The 17567-nt window shown below is 35.4% G+C and overlaps 1 protein-coding gene across 1 annotated transcript in view; it reads left to right on the top strand.

Annotated features, from left to right (window-relative positions):
• Positions 1–3580: 3580 nt before the first annotated feature.
• Positions 3581–17567, top strand: part of LOC108676476 (spectrin beta chain, erythrocytic) — a 39436-nt gene continuing 25449 nt past the window's right edge. The window contains exons 1-15 of the mRNA XM_018164554.2: positions 3581–3635; positions 5568–5669; positions 5920–6093; positions 6538–6661; positions 8735–8899; positions 9599–9711; positions 10573–10748; positions 10923–11148; positions 12316–12453; positions 12901–13122; positions 14046–14255; positions 14624–14800; positions 15700–15909; positions 16247–16447; positions 17377–17515. Coding sequence (XP_018020043.2) covers positions 5574–5669; positions 5920–6093; positions 6538–6661; positions 8735–8899; positions 9599–9711; positions 10573–10748; positions 10923–11148; positions 12316–12453; positions 12901–13122; positions 14046–14255; positions 14624–14800; positions 15700–15909; positions 16247–16447; positions 17377–17515 — 2371 coding nt within the window. The 5' untranslated portion in view covers positions 3581–3635; positions 5568–5573. The remainder of the gene's footprint in view (positions 3636–5567; positions 5670–5919; positions 6094–6537; positions 6662–8734; positions 8900–9598; positions 9712–10572; positions 10749–10922; positions 11149–12315; positions 12454–12900; positions 13123–14045; positions 14256–14623; positions 14801–15699; positions 15910–16246; positions 16448–17376; positions 17516–17567) is intronic.

Raw genomic sequence — 17567 nt, 5'->3', positions numbered from 1 at the left:
TTATTTAGGGTCTACTTGGTCAACCGATCAAAATTCGTTTCTGGTCAGAATCTATTTTCTGATTTTATAGTCGCCTGAGAGTATGAGAAAGTCTGGCCGAGCAAAGTCCTACCGAGCTTGCCAGCTGAGCAGATGCTGTCTTTCAAACTCTGAGCTGCGGTCACAGAGAAGCTGATTTACCCCGAGTTATAGGCGTTCTAGGGGTAGAGTTAAAGTTAAAGCACGTATTTCAGGCTCCCCGAGTTCTAGACGGCACGTATTTCAGAGTCGGGCGCGCATCAAAAATTTGTTAGCGAAGAAATTTAACCTAAATCACTGTTTACTTCAAATTTGATGGAATTGTTTTTTTGCCGCGTTGTTTTCTTTAATTAAATGCATTCATATTGTGCGTGTAGTACCGTGTAGACTACATAAAACTAAAATGTGATTTAGGAAGGTTATTGACTTGAGATTGTTATATATCTTTGTAAGCAATAGAAATGAAGTAGCCTGCCTGTAGTATTTCTCAGCTTCTATGGAACACAGATCTCACAATTTAAAAATTTACGGTTCAATTCGATTTTTAGAGCCGATAGTTAATTTGCCTGGATATTTTTAAGTCTCAATTTAGTTTATTTTTATTTTTGAACCTCATTTTGGCCTTTGGAACCATGCAGCTTTGATCACATTGACATACGTGAATCTGTATCAAATCGTCTTACCTTTACGCTCAATCAAGGAATAAGTTGTTTTTGGGAAATTTATTCGCGTTAATGCGTGACTTTTCGTCACTTATCGGCACACTGACACTGATGAATAAATCGTGTGACATGGGTTGTCAATCATAACAGAAGATGAAGTTGTGACCCAGCGCTGACAAGAATCAGCATGGCTGATCAGCACCTTTTCAGATATGATCCGCATATATAGGAGATGTCATTTGGATCGAGAAACCTTTTTGGATAGTCAAGTATTAAATATGTATTCATTAATTAATTAAATATTTATTACATTGACATGTTTACACGTTCATTGAATTTGAATGATACCCCAGATTAATCGGGTACTTTTTAATTTGAGAGTGTTCAATCAAAAGAGTGTTCAATCAAAAAATAAATGAATTCAAGTTGGTGTTTCTGATTATTTGTCCCAGCTTTTACATTTCAGTGAGCTTTATGTAATCATAGAAGCTACTTCGAGTATTGTTAATACCCATTTTGCGCCATCAAGAAATAAATTCTAAAATCACAAACCAAACTAAAAATGTCATTCTTGAAGGTCCCTGTGGCACAAGACTGGTCTAGCAGAAAAACATCGATTTTTTGTTCGTTCGCACAACTAATTTGTTCACTAATGACCATCAGGAAAACTCAACGGATATATCCGAAATACAATAGCTAACTCTCTTAAAGAATCGCCAGGGCTTCGCCATGGGCTCATACTAAACTTTGACGCCCATGCATATGTCGCATGGACAGTCGATTACCTACGCGATTGATGGCACTTTCTTCAAATTTTATTTATATATATGTGTACTATAAAGGTTCATCAGTAACATTTGTGTCAGGCAATAACTAAACTGCAATAAGATCATCCATTAATGAAATTTCAAAGTTTAAAACTTCCTTGTTGATATAATTAACCCTATAGCGTCTAGCTGTACAACGTACATATCTGTCGCCTTTCATAAAGGTACATATTGTTTACATTTGAAGCTCATTCGTCCAATGGGACAAATAGATTGGCTTTAATTTCCTGCACATTTGGAGGTTTTTGTCGCCTGTCAGGTTTTTTTAATGAATAAATTTCCGAAATAAAGTATGGATGCATTGCAGTATTTTGCTCTCGCAAGGTAGCTGGTCGCTAAAAGGTTAATAACTTCCTAATAAAACGTCATTAAGCGTTGTTTCAATGTTACTTGCGTGGTAAAATCTGTCTAAAATTCATTCACCACTTGCCCTAGATGGAACTTATAGCAGAGTGATATGTTATTGAGATAATAGCTGTAATGTAAATACATTACAGCTATTATCTCAATAACATATCACTCTGCTATAAGTTCCATCTAGGTTGAAGTGGTGAATGAATTTTAGACAGATTCTACCACGCAAGTAACATTGAAACAACGCTAATGAGCGTTCAATCCATGACGAAACATTTTATTCAACGTGAATATAACATCAGATCAGATGTCTAGCGGGAAATAAATGTTAGAAAGGGTGCTAGCCTCTCACAAGGGAAAACCTTCAAAAGTTTAGAAATAGACCAATGTTTTATGACAGCCTGAATTTTATGACCTATACTACATCTCGATAATCTAATAATATTCCAATAAATTTCATAGCAAAAATATTTATTAATTCTTCAACCCCATGAGTTATGAATCATATAATATAATTTGAATAAGAAAGTGTTGTAGTGCGAAAAAACTCCGTAAATAGAAAATAAAACAAAATTAAATTAAAACCCTTAATATGGAAAACATATTAACTAAGCAATAAGAATTTTTGTATTTATTTTAACGGAATATAATACACCTAAACATTTTGATAAGCGTTGTCTTATCTCATCTGATGTTCTTGGAGTTAGTTAATTCATGGATATTTCTGAGTCGTCTTGAGGGAATAATATCAGTTTAAAAAAAATCAAAACTTTGATCATGATCATATCGCACTGAATGTACGGGAGGTGTGAAAATGTTCCTAATTATATGAATATTAAAAAAATATTTGAATCAAAATCCATTTTCAAAAATTGTTACTGCAACTTGACGAATCATTTGTTTGATTAATGAATTCTACCGTTTCAACGTACGTGCTAGCTTCACCATGAGTGTTTACATAAATCTGAATAAAATTCAGTCCAATTGATCCGTAACAATCTTCAACTAACTGCAATGATAGACACAATTGATATAAAATTAAATTTATATTCATTTTCTTTAAAACGACATGGATGACATTATATAATGTTACTGAGGAATATGGGGCATTAAATGGGTCATCAATCTCGCGTAGAATTTTTTGTTTATGAATACAAATGCCTAAGCATCCTGATAAATTATTCATCCACACACGTCAGAGTAAATTAATCAAAATTATATGAATTAAAGGATATGTATTACGACTTAACGTGTTTTTCACCGCCGATAAATGCAGTTGCAAGCGATACAGAAAACACCAACTAAAAAAAATCACAAAATGCACAGGTCTGAAATTCATATATTATTTCTTTTTATTCAAATCAGTTGAGTATTAAGGATCATTCATTTATTGGTGTCAGACTGACATCCCTATCTTATCTCCAGCCTGAGCTACTATCAGCGGAATTTCAACATTGGAAATAAGTTTCACTAAATACCACGTTATTATTTCACGCTGAGTTTTCAGGTACAAATAGTATCTCTGAATTTAGCCACCTAATTTTAGTAGGTAGGAATACCATTGAAAACTTCTGGTCGCACTGAAGACGCTTTTTTATTATCGTTATCGGATAAGCTTATCAATGAAGTCGACGGAAACTCTAAGATGAAGTTACAAAACTGCGTAACGCTGTCGTGTTGAAGAATACCTTGCATTTTTTTCAGTGTATTGCACGAAGTGACAGAGGAAGTGACGGTAGCATCAAGCGTTCCTTCTTATTGTGAACAAATAACAGTGAGTTGTTTATTTTTCATTAAAATTATTGCATGTTGATCCATTGCAGAGGCAAAGTTACTAACTCATTTTAGAACTCTGCGAAAAATGTTTGTTTAGTTCTATTAAATTTCAATTATCCAAAATATTTGAGTAATTTTTAGATTAAAGTCTTTTAATTACAAACTTGCAAAGGTATTAATATTAAACATTATTTGAACTGCGAGGATTTAATATTTTTAATAAATATTTTAGATTTAATAGAATAGAATAGATATTTTTAATGTTTTTAGATTTAATATTTTTAATTAATATTTAATATTGTTAACCTCCATCTATGCAACAGAAGCAAATCACGAACATCCAAGTAGCTTTCAACACAACATGGCATATTTAGCAAACTCAAAAATACATTATACACGATAAGAAAATAGTGCATAACGCCATGTCATGCACTATAGTACAAATAATATAAATAACTGCATTGTTATTATTATTATACTATTGTTATTATAATAATTATTATTATTATTATTACCATTATTATTATTAATAATATTGATGCAATCCACTATTAGATTGTAACATTTGAGTTGTCGCTTAATCCTTCTCATTCAATAAATAAACAAATTACGGATTGCAAACCCTCTAAAGAAACAATACAAAATAATCAAAGAAATATTTTAGCAGATAGCGATCGAGAATATTATCTAGTTCATATAATGATAAAAAATTTAGTTTGATATGCTTTCAATAAAAGGGTTTTATCGGTTCCTCAGTCGACACTAATTCACTGATTCGGAATTCATGAAAATTCGCGAAAATTCACAGTAAAACCAGATCTGCCTAACGCCTACTTTCAAGCATCAAACGTTACTGTAAAATTATGCGGCTATTGTTCACTATTGAATTGAATAGAATAATAAATACGCTGGTTTTGCGTTAAAAATAGAATATATGAACTATCAAGTCTCATTTCGAAGCTAAGTCCGAAGTCCCTTCGAAGCTAATTTCGAACGTACAAGCAGCCCTTGCTCCCAGACGTATAAGTGGGAAATTCACCTGATGTCTCCACTAATTTAGTCTTGTATCATCTCTGCTACTGATGTCAGTCGATGTACTTAATAAAACACCAGGAGTGCGATTTGATGGTATAGTACTAGATCCACCAATGTATCATTCCTCAGAAAATCAAATTGGGATTGTCTTATTTATATTATTTATTATTTGCATACAATAAATCTTTAATGTTTTATGAGTTTGTAAACATTTCCACGCCAATTTTTGTCAAATTAATGAAATTTATCTATGAAAATAAGTAACACTCGGCGAAGACATTTACTTAATCCATATTTACTATTTCATTAGGTGTAATAGTCATTTCATTGCCAAGCCACTTAGGAAAATACTTTATCTATCGTTTTCATTTGAATGAAATGCTCTCATGCAGACGGTTATTTCCGAAATAACTCTTTTTCGTGTCGCATTAAACATTTTAAACATTTAAATTCTCATTTCCCTTGAACATATTTCTCGCCATCTATGATAAACGCGGCACTAAACAGAAATACAGAGCATACAAGAGCATACAGAGCATACAAAAATATCCAAACAACAATGAACATGGCATACGAACATCTCCAATGTAGCAAGAATATTGGATTCGCTAACGATATTGTCTCCACTGTAATTAATCATATTAAATAATAAACACGAGTGTAAAGAACACCAGCAGATTAATGAGCGTTTCTTGGGATAAATAGATGATTAATTTTGATTTTAAAATAATGTTCTCGTTATAAGAATCCCGTTACTAGGAGATCCTATCAAACCCATATTTGCCAAATTCTCCAATTCAACTCTCGCTGTGAAATTTAAAGTAAATCATAGTTTTCGATTTGTGATAAAATTAGTTATAGTGCATTTTTCATTCATTGCCGATTTTTTGAGCAGTTAAACATGGCGGACTTCGAGTCCGGCAGGATAAAGCAGCTGCGAGACGAGCAGCGTGATACACAGAAAAAATCTTTCACTAAATGGGTTAATGACCACCTGGTTAGTCGGTCCAGTCGGTTAATTATTAAAATTATTAATTATTAATTGTACAATAAATTTTTTTAAAGATCTATTCAAATATCTGCGTTGATTCAGAATGACGGATATCGATTGTAAGTTGAATTGATAAATAAGAATTTTTAAATCTGAAATCCATGATGTTAATAATTTTAGTAGAATTTATTAGGTAGTGTAACAAATTTCTACAAAAGATACAATTTTACACACAATCCTGCGTCTGTGGGCGCAGGGGGTTTATTCACAGTCTGTGGAGGATGTGTTCGAGGACCTAAAGGATGGACTCGTCCTGCGCAGTCTGCTTGAGATCATCTCTGGCGAAGAGCTTCCTAAGCTTAATAAAGGCAACTCTAAAGTGCACAACGTGTCAAATGTCAGCGTATCCTTTGACTTCCTGCGCAGACAGGTGAGTCTAAATGGCAAATTTAACTGTCAAATTACCTCAATTCTTAGCCTCAAAGTCAGATGTACTGAAATAAAACCTAACGAGAAAATTACCTACAATCGCAGAGTTTCTCAAGACTTTCGTAAGTTTAGTATAAGTATAAATATCACAGATACCCAGTTCCGTGAGATCGTTGATCTGAGTATGCTGAAAATACTAATGAGAATTTACAACTGAGTACGATGGAAATTTTGAATGATTATAATGTAAATTTACAATGATGATGATGGAAATTTTGAACGATTATGATGGAAATTTCAAATTATTATGATGCAAATTTTGAATGATTATGATGTGAATTTCAAATGAGTCAATGAAAAATTTAACTGATTATGATGGAAATTTTAGATGTGTTTTTTTTCCAAAATCAATATATTTGAAAAATATGTTTTTGCACCCGAGTAGAACATGAAACTCGTGGGGATCGGTCCCGAGGACATCGCAGACGGGGTTCCTGATCTTGTCCTTGGGCTCACGTGGTCCATCATACACAAGTACCACATCAACCAGATCGAAATTGCCTTCGTGAGTACCACAATATAAACTTAAAAACTCTTCAATCCAATTTTATTCTAATGGATTATCCTGGTGTAAAACTCTCAATCGATAAATCCAATGGATTTATACTTGTGTAAAAATCTCAATTTTAATTTTTATTACATAAATTTTAATTTTTATCACTTTACTTGTAATTTGTATTACTTTAACTTTAATTTTTACTACATTCATTTTAATTTTTGTTACATTAATTTTAATTTTTATTATATTAATTTTAACTTTTATTATATTAATTTTTATTTATCTTGCTTGTGTATAAAACTATCAGTTGAAATTTTTATTGCAATCTTCATCGTGGCTGTTGCATAGAAAACTTTTAGGTAAACTGTGTACAAACATTGTTTCTGAGGGATCGTTGCTTACTGAACAAACATCGCATCCTTTCTGTATAAAAATTGTGTTCTTTGTATTAATTAATGAAATATATCGAAATATAAACCACAATTGACAAAGAAAATTTAAGTGAATTTTGATGATTATGGCATGTTTCACAATCATAAATATGTTGACGGTGTGTTGACAGTGTGTTTACAGGTTGTTGACATTGTGTGTTGACGGAGTGTTGACAGTGTGTTTACAGGTTGTTGACATTTTGGGCGCCTTGCCCCAAGCCCATGGGCCCATTGCCCCAGGGGTGGGGTAATGGGCCCATTTTGACACTTTTTACAAAATAGTGTTTCATTAAAAATTGAATAACTCTATAGGCGTCTAATTCACATCATACATTCCTCATTAGTTGCACCTTTAAACAAAACAAAGAACCACCTCGTATCAATTAAAACTTCATCAAAAATTTAGTTTAAAAAAAAGGGGGGGGGCGCGCTGCCCCACGTTACCCTATCCCTTCCCATTTGTATTTCTTTGTTGTCATCTTTATTCTCCTGATTTTGTTGCATTTTAAAATGATACCATCTGTAAATATGACATAATTTTCATTACTTCTTTTTTTTTCAACAATGGCATAATTCTGTCTGTCAGAAATTCTCATGCAGTCTTCAAAAATCTAAACAAGTTTTAAACAAATGCATTTAATTTAAATGGAAAATTTTCGGATAATTCCGAAGCTTTAAAAATGTTGTCATAAAATCTACATTAGAGCCGAATGTATTTAATTAAAGTATATTTCATTCTGGAACGAATACATTCAACATGAGCATCGTATGTAATTTATTTAAAAAGCCTAAATTTTGTGCTTTGTTGATTTCAAACACTCTATTTCTGATTTATTTGAGGATGGCATAATGTCCATACTTCTTTTATTGTGACTCCATATAACTAATTCTAATATTATAATGTCAAATTAATCCAATTATTTGAAATTTTGTTCTGAATAATTCAAGAAAAAACGGATAAATAACTTATAATAAATTTGTGATAAAATTCTGATAGCAAACGACTGATGGATTTACGATCGGATAAATGATTATTTTTTATTATAATTTATAAACGTAAATTGTCATATGAACTTTGAATTATTCCACCATCCAAAAACACATTCGACAATTTCGGAAATATTTGAGTTATCTTCATAATTTTAGAGTAAATATCATATTTTTTGAGTAAATTTCACACTTCTTGAGTCATCTTCATGATTTCGGCGTTACCTTCAAAATATCATCTATATACGCTGCCCTATCAATTCCGGAATTACATTCATAATTTCTACTTTGTTTTGATGTTTATGCGTTCCTTCTATAATTTTTAGTTATCTACATAATTTCTGAATAACCTTAGTAATTTCAGCGTTATCTTCATAATTTATGAGTTGCCTCCATAATTCCTGAGTCATCTTTGCGATTTTTGCGCAACATTCGAAATTTCTGTGCTGACGCAGCAATTTCTGCTTGATTTGCTGAATTACTGAGTTATATTCACAATTTATAAGTTATATTAATAATTTCTGTGTTATCATATTAATTTCTGAATTACTTTAATAATTTCTGCGTTATTTTCATAATTTCTGTCTTATCTTTATAATTTCTGCGTTATTTTCATAATAGATGTTCGTCTGAATAATAACTTTACATTTTACTCCTAATTGCAGCGTCGTGGCGTAGCGGGCTCGCGTTCCTAGCCCTGATCCACGCTCACCGGCCCGACCTGCTCGAGTACCGAGTGTTCAATCCACACGAAAAAGCGTTCAACCTAGAGACCGCCTTCCGCATCGCCGAGCAAAACCTCGGCATAACCAGGATCCTCGATGTTGAAGGTACGCTAATTATAATTATTTTAAAAAAACCTAAATAAAATGATAAAAATGTCGACTAGATTCTTTGTACAGAGTTAAAAACATGTAAACTATGCAGGATAGTCATTGTTTGCTACACATCTTTTGAATCTTTGAATAAAATCTGAAAAATGAAACTGCTTATTTGTGCACAAAATTCAACACATTTAACTGCAATTATGCAATAGAACTTTAGAATATATTGCTAATGCATATTAACTATTCTCGATGTTGATGCTATTTTGTATCATTTATTTTTGAAATTCACTTGACGGTAAATGTTTGATATAAAATTGTTCATCGGCTCTGAAACCTCTACCTGTTTACAAGCGCATTATTTTAATTCGTTTTTAAACCTTATTATCTATCTTTCTTTATTTTTCTTACTATTGGAAAGAAAATTTTTATATACATCCAAATTTAGCTTCGGGGCTCAAGTAGATGCGGCTTATTTCAACAGTTACTAATTTTTATACTACTGGCCTTAGGTAAACGGGTTAATAGGTCATTCCACGGTCAGTAGGCCAGGCCCATAATGAATAAATACTGTAAAAAGTGGCGTATTTATATAGTAAGTTGTACTGGCCGCCACCACTATTTGTACGCCATATAAAAGCCACCGTCATGTCACACCGATTCACAATCTTCGTGATCCTTCCAATACATGAGAATATTTCGCAGATTTGGAGAAGCAGCGGCCTGACGAGAAGTCAGTGATGACGTACGTAGCTTATTTCTTCCACTGCTTCGCCCAGCTCGACCACGGCAAGCGTTGCAACCGCAAGCTCACCACAGTAAGTTGCTTCATCACCGAACTTATTTCGCATATTAAATAACGACCTTATATTATATGCTACGTAATAATAAATAATTCAACTTATTTATGGTGACTATTATAGATGCCAGAGTGTTGGTGGGTGCGATTGTTCGGAGTTGTGAGTCTGGCGCTGTAATCAAGATTGGCCATTGGCGTATCCATGCTACCTATCTTGTTGTGATGTTATATTGTTGATTAGGGCAAGAACGAGTATTTTGTTAATTTGTACTGCATCTGTTTAACATTTTTTATAGAGAAGCTATAAATTAAAAAAAATTTGAAAAACTATGAAAAACTAGATTCAAAATTCGCAAGAAATATCTATTCCGATTCATACTCTTTTAACCTGCAGATACACTCGTAAAAGAATATCCTTAAAAAGGCTCAAGATTATATCGAAACACTTTATTGATTAGGGCCATCTATACGATGCGTATATTATACATAAATATTTTTCTATTAGCTGTAGGTAAAGGTTATTATTTATTAGACGCGCATAAATGTAGGGTCTTCATTTCCTTGCGCGATCCTTTTTTCAGAAATAAAAATTTTGTGTTTTACGAGCATTTACATTATTTGCCTATAGTATTTAAACTATTTTTGATGCCTAATAATAGAATTCATTACATTAGGAACTCATTAAAATAGGAACTCATTACGATAGAAACTACTTACAATATGAGCTCATTACAATAGGAACTTATTACGACAGCAACTCTTTACAATATGAACTCATTACAATAGAAACCTTTTACAATAGGATCTTATTACAACAAAGTAAACCCAAGTTACTGAACGGGGCGCGTTGACTAAACTGTCACTCCCACTCAACCCTCAGGCTGTGGGCATCGAGCGTCTCAAGTACACGTACGAGGGCAAGGTGACGTTGCTGCTACAGTGGATAAAGAGCAGCTATTCAGCCCTCAGGGCCCGGGACTTTCCAAACACTCTTCATGGCGTGCAGAAACTTTGCCAGCAGCTCAACCACTTCAGAAAGCACGACGTCAAGTTCAGGTAAGTGTGTCTCACTCATGAATAAATAAGATTTAATATTAAGGTCAGTACAACATATATTCAGGTAGTTATTAGACCACATACAGAGTTGTACAGATTGTGACTGTTCTATACTAGACCATAATAGACTAAGCTGAGGTATCATGCGTTAACATTTTTCGTATTACGTCGCAGGATCATGGAATACAACGAAGTGATCGCGCTGATCAGCTCGGTTGACGCCAGAATCAATGAGATCAACAAGCGTACCACAGATCCGCTACGCAGTAAACTGTTGCCAGATCTGCAAAAAGAATGGCAGATCTTGGAGGAGGAATTAACGAAGCGGGAGTCTGCACTCAAGAAGGAATTGGCTCGCCAGGAAGTCCTTGAAGACCTCGCGAGCTCCTTCAAGAGGAAGGTTGGAATCCTAACCGGCCTCATAACAATTCCTTACAGTACTCAGCAATATTTTATTTCTGATTTTGAAATCGCTATCTTGATTTTAAGGCTTTTTATGAAATTAATTTTACATCGAGCTCAAATTTTTCTTACTGGATAATTTTGTAGAATATTATTTTATTACTAAAAAAATCTCATTGGAAATCACCGTTAAGTTCAAATCCATTCGATCGTCAATCAACTGTTCAACTGAACAGGTTTACTATGTAATCGATTTGTCATCACATGTCCATTTAAATGAAACTATTCACGCGATTTTCATAAAAATATAATTTTAAGTACCAATACGATTATGCAAACGTAAACTTTCAACCAGTCTGACATTTTTGCGATTGCGGTTACGTAATAGCCGAAGCCACGACCAATGTCGGTATTTGCATATTTAAATAATCCTATTTTTAATTTTCATTTGAATAATAGTTTTGCATTATGAATCTGTGCTTGTAAATAAAATTCTACTCTGTGGTATTCCAATTGTGAGTTATGAGTCCAAATATTTTCCATTCTGAATCAATGTACACTTTTCGGGGATAAATTCCGATTAATGCGCCGAGAGGATTGAAAAGTTATGTACTTATATGACAGTTGATTATAATTGCAAAAGTTTTGCGCGACTCAGTGGTAGAATGCTGAGTGAGCAGTTGAATATGAGCTAATCTAATTATAATCGGGCGGGCTATAGATCACGACTCAATATAACCCCACCGCCAAAGTTTCGACTTGGTAAACGCAGTTTGCTTGATGCATTACAGCACGGGAGGTGCTATCAAAACTTACTTTAGTACAAGTGGCGGCCTAAGTATACGTAGCGGCTAATTTCTCATAACATAATATAACATAGTGATCTCGGCGCTGCAGTGTAGGCCTGATGTGGCCTGTCGCCGATTCTTTTCCTTTTCATGCCTTGTTCACAGAAGATCTAAACTCGTGTCATTTGACCGGATCTTTTCACGACTGACGAAAGTTTGAAACAGCTACTCGACTTCCACCGGGTTCGATATGGTGCTGACATCAGTGATTGAAACGTTTAACTCGAAAAACCTTCAATGATTGGCGGACAAAATTAGGACCTCTCAAATATTTTTGAAAGTCCGGTTACTAATGCTATTTTACGTTTGGATGTCAGGTGTTCATGAGGGAGGAGAGCCTGAAGGATCCGGAGCGCTGGCTCGCCTTTGACGAAAAACGGACTGATTTTTCTGCGGACGCGATAAACGAGCGCCTGCACAAACTCGTGTGCCTTCTGGCCGAACTGCAGACGAAGGTGAACTTTATTAGTAAAACTGTGACGGGTGGGACACGCTGTCGCATTTATTTTCGCGCGTTTTAGACTGCCATAAAGTAATAAAAGCTGATGTAAGGATTCGATCCTAGCCATAGTTAAAATCCAGGCACGAAAAAAAACCTGGATGACGGTAGTGACGGCTTTTCGTGTTCCACAAAAATTGAGCTTATATACCATATATGGTACTCTATGAAGTATCATGAAAGAATGAAATATTCATGGAAATTTGATGGAAACTAATTATATAAATATGATTATATTATCAGTACAGTATTACATTTCATAGTTACAGTTCAGGGCTATCTAAGTTAATTTGATACACCAATGCCATTTTGAACATTTTCTACAATTAAATTTTGCAAAAATATGTGCAGTGCACTAAATAATTCACAGTAAGATGATATATTCATTGAATAATTCATGCAGGACGAACAGTTCGATAAGCTGATGAATGCCGCAGCAGAGCTTCAGGCCAGGAAATATCACATGGCAGATGACATGATGGAGGTGGCAAGTCAACTTCAGGAGCGCTACCAGACTCTAATGCGCGCCCTCCAGACTCTGAATAAACAGGCCCAAGCGCACCCTGAGATCGCAGGCTGCATCACAAACATCGATGTCTACCAAGAAGAGCTTGGCAGGATTAAGGTCGGTTCACTTTTTTACGGTTAGTAAAGCGTAAAAAATAATTTTGTAATCACTTGAGCTGCACTTTGAAAGGTATGAACAAAAAATTCGCTACGGTTGGCCTGTATTGACGTTTCTAAGAAGGTTAGAGTGTCCTACAAGTATCTCAGCAGGAAAAATACTACGGAAAAGTAGGAAAAGATTATGTGATTTAAAGTGATTTTATGTAATCCATATTTGAAAAGGTTAAAAGAATTTTAAAGTTACTCTAATGTCCGGTTTGGTCGGTAGAGCAAAAGTTAGTTTTAAGTTAAGTTCATTATAATCCTGAGGGTCTAAATTGACGGGGAGCCTAATACAGATAGGAGTGTTTAGTACAATGATAGTTAACGGCACTATGGTGAGGCACACAGTTACCGGAGTCAGCTTAACGTAGATGCTTATTCGCGGTTTAGAGCAAGGTGCTGGTCGGGTTCGCTCTAGCTATAGACTGACTCAAGGTCTACTCTGAGGAGCTTATATACGCGAAGACCCGCGAATAGTGACATCACAGAAGGTGACGTCCGAGACTAATGACATCATTGGAATACAACCTGACACTAATAGCTTGGTGAAGTTGAAATTCACTGTTAAAGTCTGGCATGAGTCAGTTTTGCTTCAGAGTTGTTATAGGATTTATTGCGGTGCGTAGTGGGTTCAAACTACTAATTTTATGACAGCCAGTGTTACGTTATACAGTTACAGAAAGGGTTTTTTATGATCTTGTTGAGAATCGCTTAGCACGGTGGTTGAAAACACGAAAAAAATATGAATTCATAGAGCAGAGAATTTCACTAACATAACCAATAATTATCACAAAATATTTACAGCTGATTCCATGATAACTATTTAAAATTTTGCAGTTTTATTGCTTCCTCTTTGTTAATACTAAGATAATTGTGCAGTCGAAGCTGCAAAATATTGAGTTGAATAACTCACTGATGTCGGTGGTGACGGGACTGGAGATAGTGGCCCACGCGAGGACAAGCATCACGACGCTGCGCAAATCATTCAACAAAATCGCCGAGCGAGGCTCACAGTACCAGAAGTCGGATGATGCCACTGCCAAGTTCTTCATCGGACGCATTTTGGAGTTCCATAAATTCTTCAAGGAGGTAGGTGGATTCATTTTATTTATCTAATTTGCAAAAAATTTAACATAAGTTATGGGTGGTGGTTCCAGCCAACAATGAGAACAGAAATTGTAGGTGTTTTACTTCAGTTAGATAATAATGGTTAGAGTATTCATAGCGCTTTCAAAATATTTTCAATCATTCTATAGAATACCTGAGTGACCGCTACATCTGTTAGCGTTCGTCAGCGGCCGCGTGAGTAATATTATTGTATTTTTGAGTCTGAAATTATCGCTAGAATTAGATGCAGGTCTGTTTTCATTCCACAACGCAAAATAATAAATGACACATAATAATAAATTTAATAATGTATGAAACAACTCAACTCAATTAACTCAATTTTATTAAAGGTTGACGATGTGCGCCGCACCATGCACCGAGTCTTGTCTTCGGCCCTCGTGGTTGCCAACTTAGAGGAGAACCGCAAGAGACTGGACGACTGGACTCACGCCACGAAGCTCGTCATGGAACGACGACTCAACGTTGGCGACTTCGGGACACTCATGGCCGTGAAGGATGCGCTCGAGGTGAGCGGTAACTGAATTATCTTTATAAATTGGAGTGAATTAATAAAATAAATTAATCATCTCTTGTGCATTTATTTTGGTGTAACTTTAGGTTGCACGGTGGAAGTCTAGTAGCTATTCAAACTATCGTCGGTCTTGAAAAGATCCGGCCTAATGACACGATTTTAGATCTTCATTGAACAAGTCAGGAAAAGTTCAAGAATCGGCGATAGGCCACATCAGGCCAACTCTTCAGCGCCATCATTATGTTATGTTATAACAATACAAGAACTATTAATACGGCAGAAAATCTCGAATTATCCTGATGTGGTGTCGTTAGCGTTATTTTTAAAAAGGTTGCTTATGTTTTTCAAGTTTACATTTTTGATTTTGAGCTTAAATTGTTGTCACTGCCTTTGAATTTTTGTGTGTGTATCTGAATCATATCATCTGCATCATATTATTAATGAATTCGAAAGCTACGCAACATTTTTTTCTGCCCCGAAAAGTAGAAAAAGTACCTCATAGTAAGTAATCTTTGCACCGAACAATGACCAAATGAATGAACAGAAGTAAATTACCTTTGTATCATCTTTTTTTAAATAACGTCATTTTATTATTTGATACATCTATCTTCCAAATTTTTATTCAAAAATTTTGTTTATAATAAAATATTTTTTCTGTTTACGTTATATTACTTATATTACAATAATTATGACATATCCTGTATATATAATGTGTTAACTGTATCCATATATACTGCAAATAGTATATTGTATATAGGATAATTATTAGTTAGAAAAATATTATCAGCCATAAATATTGACATGGAATTGAAAATGTTATATCCTACATAACTCTGTGTTTTCCTTGTTAAATATAATATCCGTAACAAGACGAGTTATTTCTTCATAACGCAGCTCGCAGTAATGGAACACGTGGCGTACCAGCCTCTGGTAGCAGCGATACAGAAGCATATGCAAGTTCTGCGCGACCATCAGGGATCAAGTAATGAGGGCTTCACCCTCATGGAAAAACAAGTCAACATTTCTATTGATTCTTTCGAAAATGTTAAACCCGCTCTCATGACTCATCAGGAGAGGGTCAAGCGATTTGTTGCTGCAGACGAGGTAAAACTTAATTAATTATTAACTCTTATTGCTCTCATTACATGGAATTGATTATTTATGGCTGAAATTTATTGAATTAAAATTTCAATATTAGTTGGTGTACTATCAGTGCCCTACCAATAACAATATACTTACTCGTTGCAAGTTCATTTTCCTTATCTGCACCACAAAAATTCTTCCATCGAATTCGGAAAATGGAAGAAAAGTTCTTCCATTTTCGGCACAGAACCAATCTACTTGATCTAATTTTCTCCTATTTCCACTTATCGACGATACATCTAAGTGATAGTTGTTTCGAAACAACTATCTCTCATTTTAACTAATTTTCACACCCCAGTTTCTCGATGCTCTGGAAGAGGCGGAAACTTTCCTGAAGGCGCGCACGGCAGTCGTAACGCCCCCGGCCAGCGTTGTGGAGGCGGTCGCTGCGCTACACGCCGTTGAGCGAGTTGAGGCTGACATCGGCAGCTTCGCGCCGCGGCTAGCAGCCTTCAGGCTGACAGCAACTAAACTCACCTTCGTTCCTAGTAAACAGCAGGTAAGCGGAGGGCCAATAATCAGCATCATTTTTAGCGCATTTTCTCATTTATTGAATAAATGCACTATTGTGCTCGCCATGTCCGTCTGTCTGTCAGTGACTTCATGTTTTCGTCGACGAGAAAATGCGCTCTTTGTCACTCACTGCAGGGAGTACTGAGTTATATTTTTTTAATATTTGAAGTAATTTTTCTTTTAATTATTTTACGTCTATTTCGCTTTGAACTTTTTCCCAATCTGTATCATTTTTTTAACATCTCGTCTGGCTACCTACATGTGGGAAGGAGAATGTCTATAGTTCTCACCGGTGTATGACCGATTTCTGTACAGGGTATATTGAAGTGAAATTTGTCTTGAGTGCCTAATTATTTGCTTTTTAGGTAAATTTTTGTCCTAACTGGTAACGAGATTCTCTATTTCTGGGAACGAGTTTTATTGACCTGCAGGGTGGCCCAGTGGTTAAAGTTCAGAGTACCAAGATTGACGCACTAGAGAGGCGCGGGTTCGATCCCAGCTCTGTGCGACAGTTTCTGGTCAGAATCGGCAAGGAGGCCGGGCGGTTATGCAAAAGCAGAATTTAGCAGTGCGTTGCGAGTTCGAGACCTCAAAATGCTGTGAATGTTCTGCGATGTTAAGAATCGGCGACAGGCCTACGGCCTAGTAAACGCTGAAACCGCTATTATTATTATATTAACCCAGGCCAATTGGGTGTAATGTTTGCGCTATCATCCGACGTATTGCGGTAATATGGACGTTATCATCTGACGTATTGCGGAAATGTTTACGCTATCATCCGACGTATTGCGGTAATGTTCACGCTATCATCCGACGTATTGCGGTAATGTTCACGCTATTATCCGACGTATTGTGGTAATGTTTGTGCTATCATCCGACGTATTGCGGTAATGTTTACGCTATCATTTTATGTAGGATGATAGCAGTGACGAGGAGACCAGCAGCTCCAGCGGCTCTGCTGACGACGGAGAGCAAACAACCAACAAGGAAAATTCCCCGGGTTCTTCGAATTGGCCCTCACGCAAGATTGCTCGACAAGACTTGCAGCTTAACGGTTCGTAGTTTTTCACGATAGATTCTTGGTATATGCACGAATATTAATAAAA

The sequence above is a fragment of the Hyalella azteca genome, unplaced genomic scaffold (assembly GCF_000764305.2).
Source record: "Hyalella azteca isolate HAZT.00-mixed unplaced genomic scaffold, Hazt_2.0.2 contig11629, whole genome shotgun sequence".
Taxonomy (NCBI): domain Eukaryota; kingdom Metazoa; phylum Arthropoda; class Malacostraca; order Amphipoda; family Hyalellidae; genus Hyalella; species Hyalella azteca.
The sequence above is the reverse complement of the archived record's forward strand: the minus strand, read 5'-3'. Positions and strand labels throughout refer to the sequence as shown.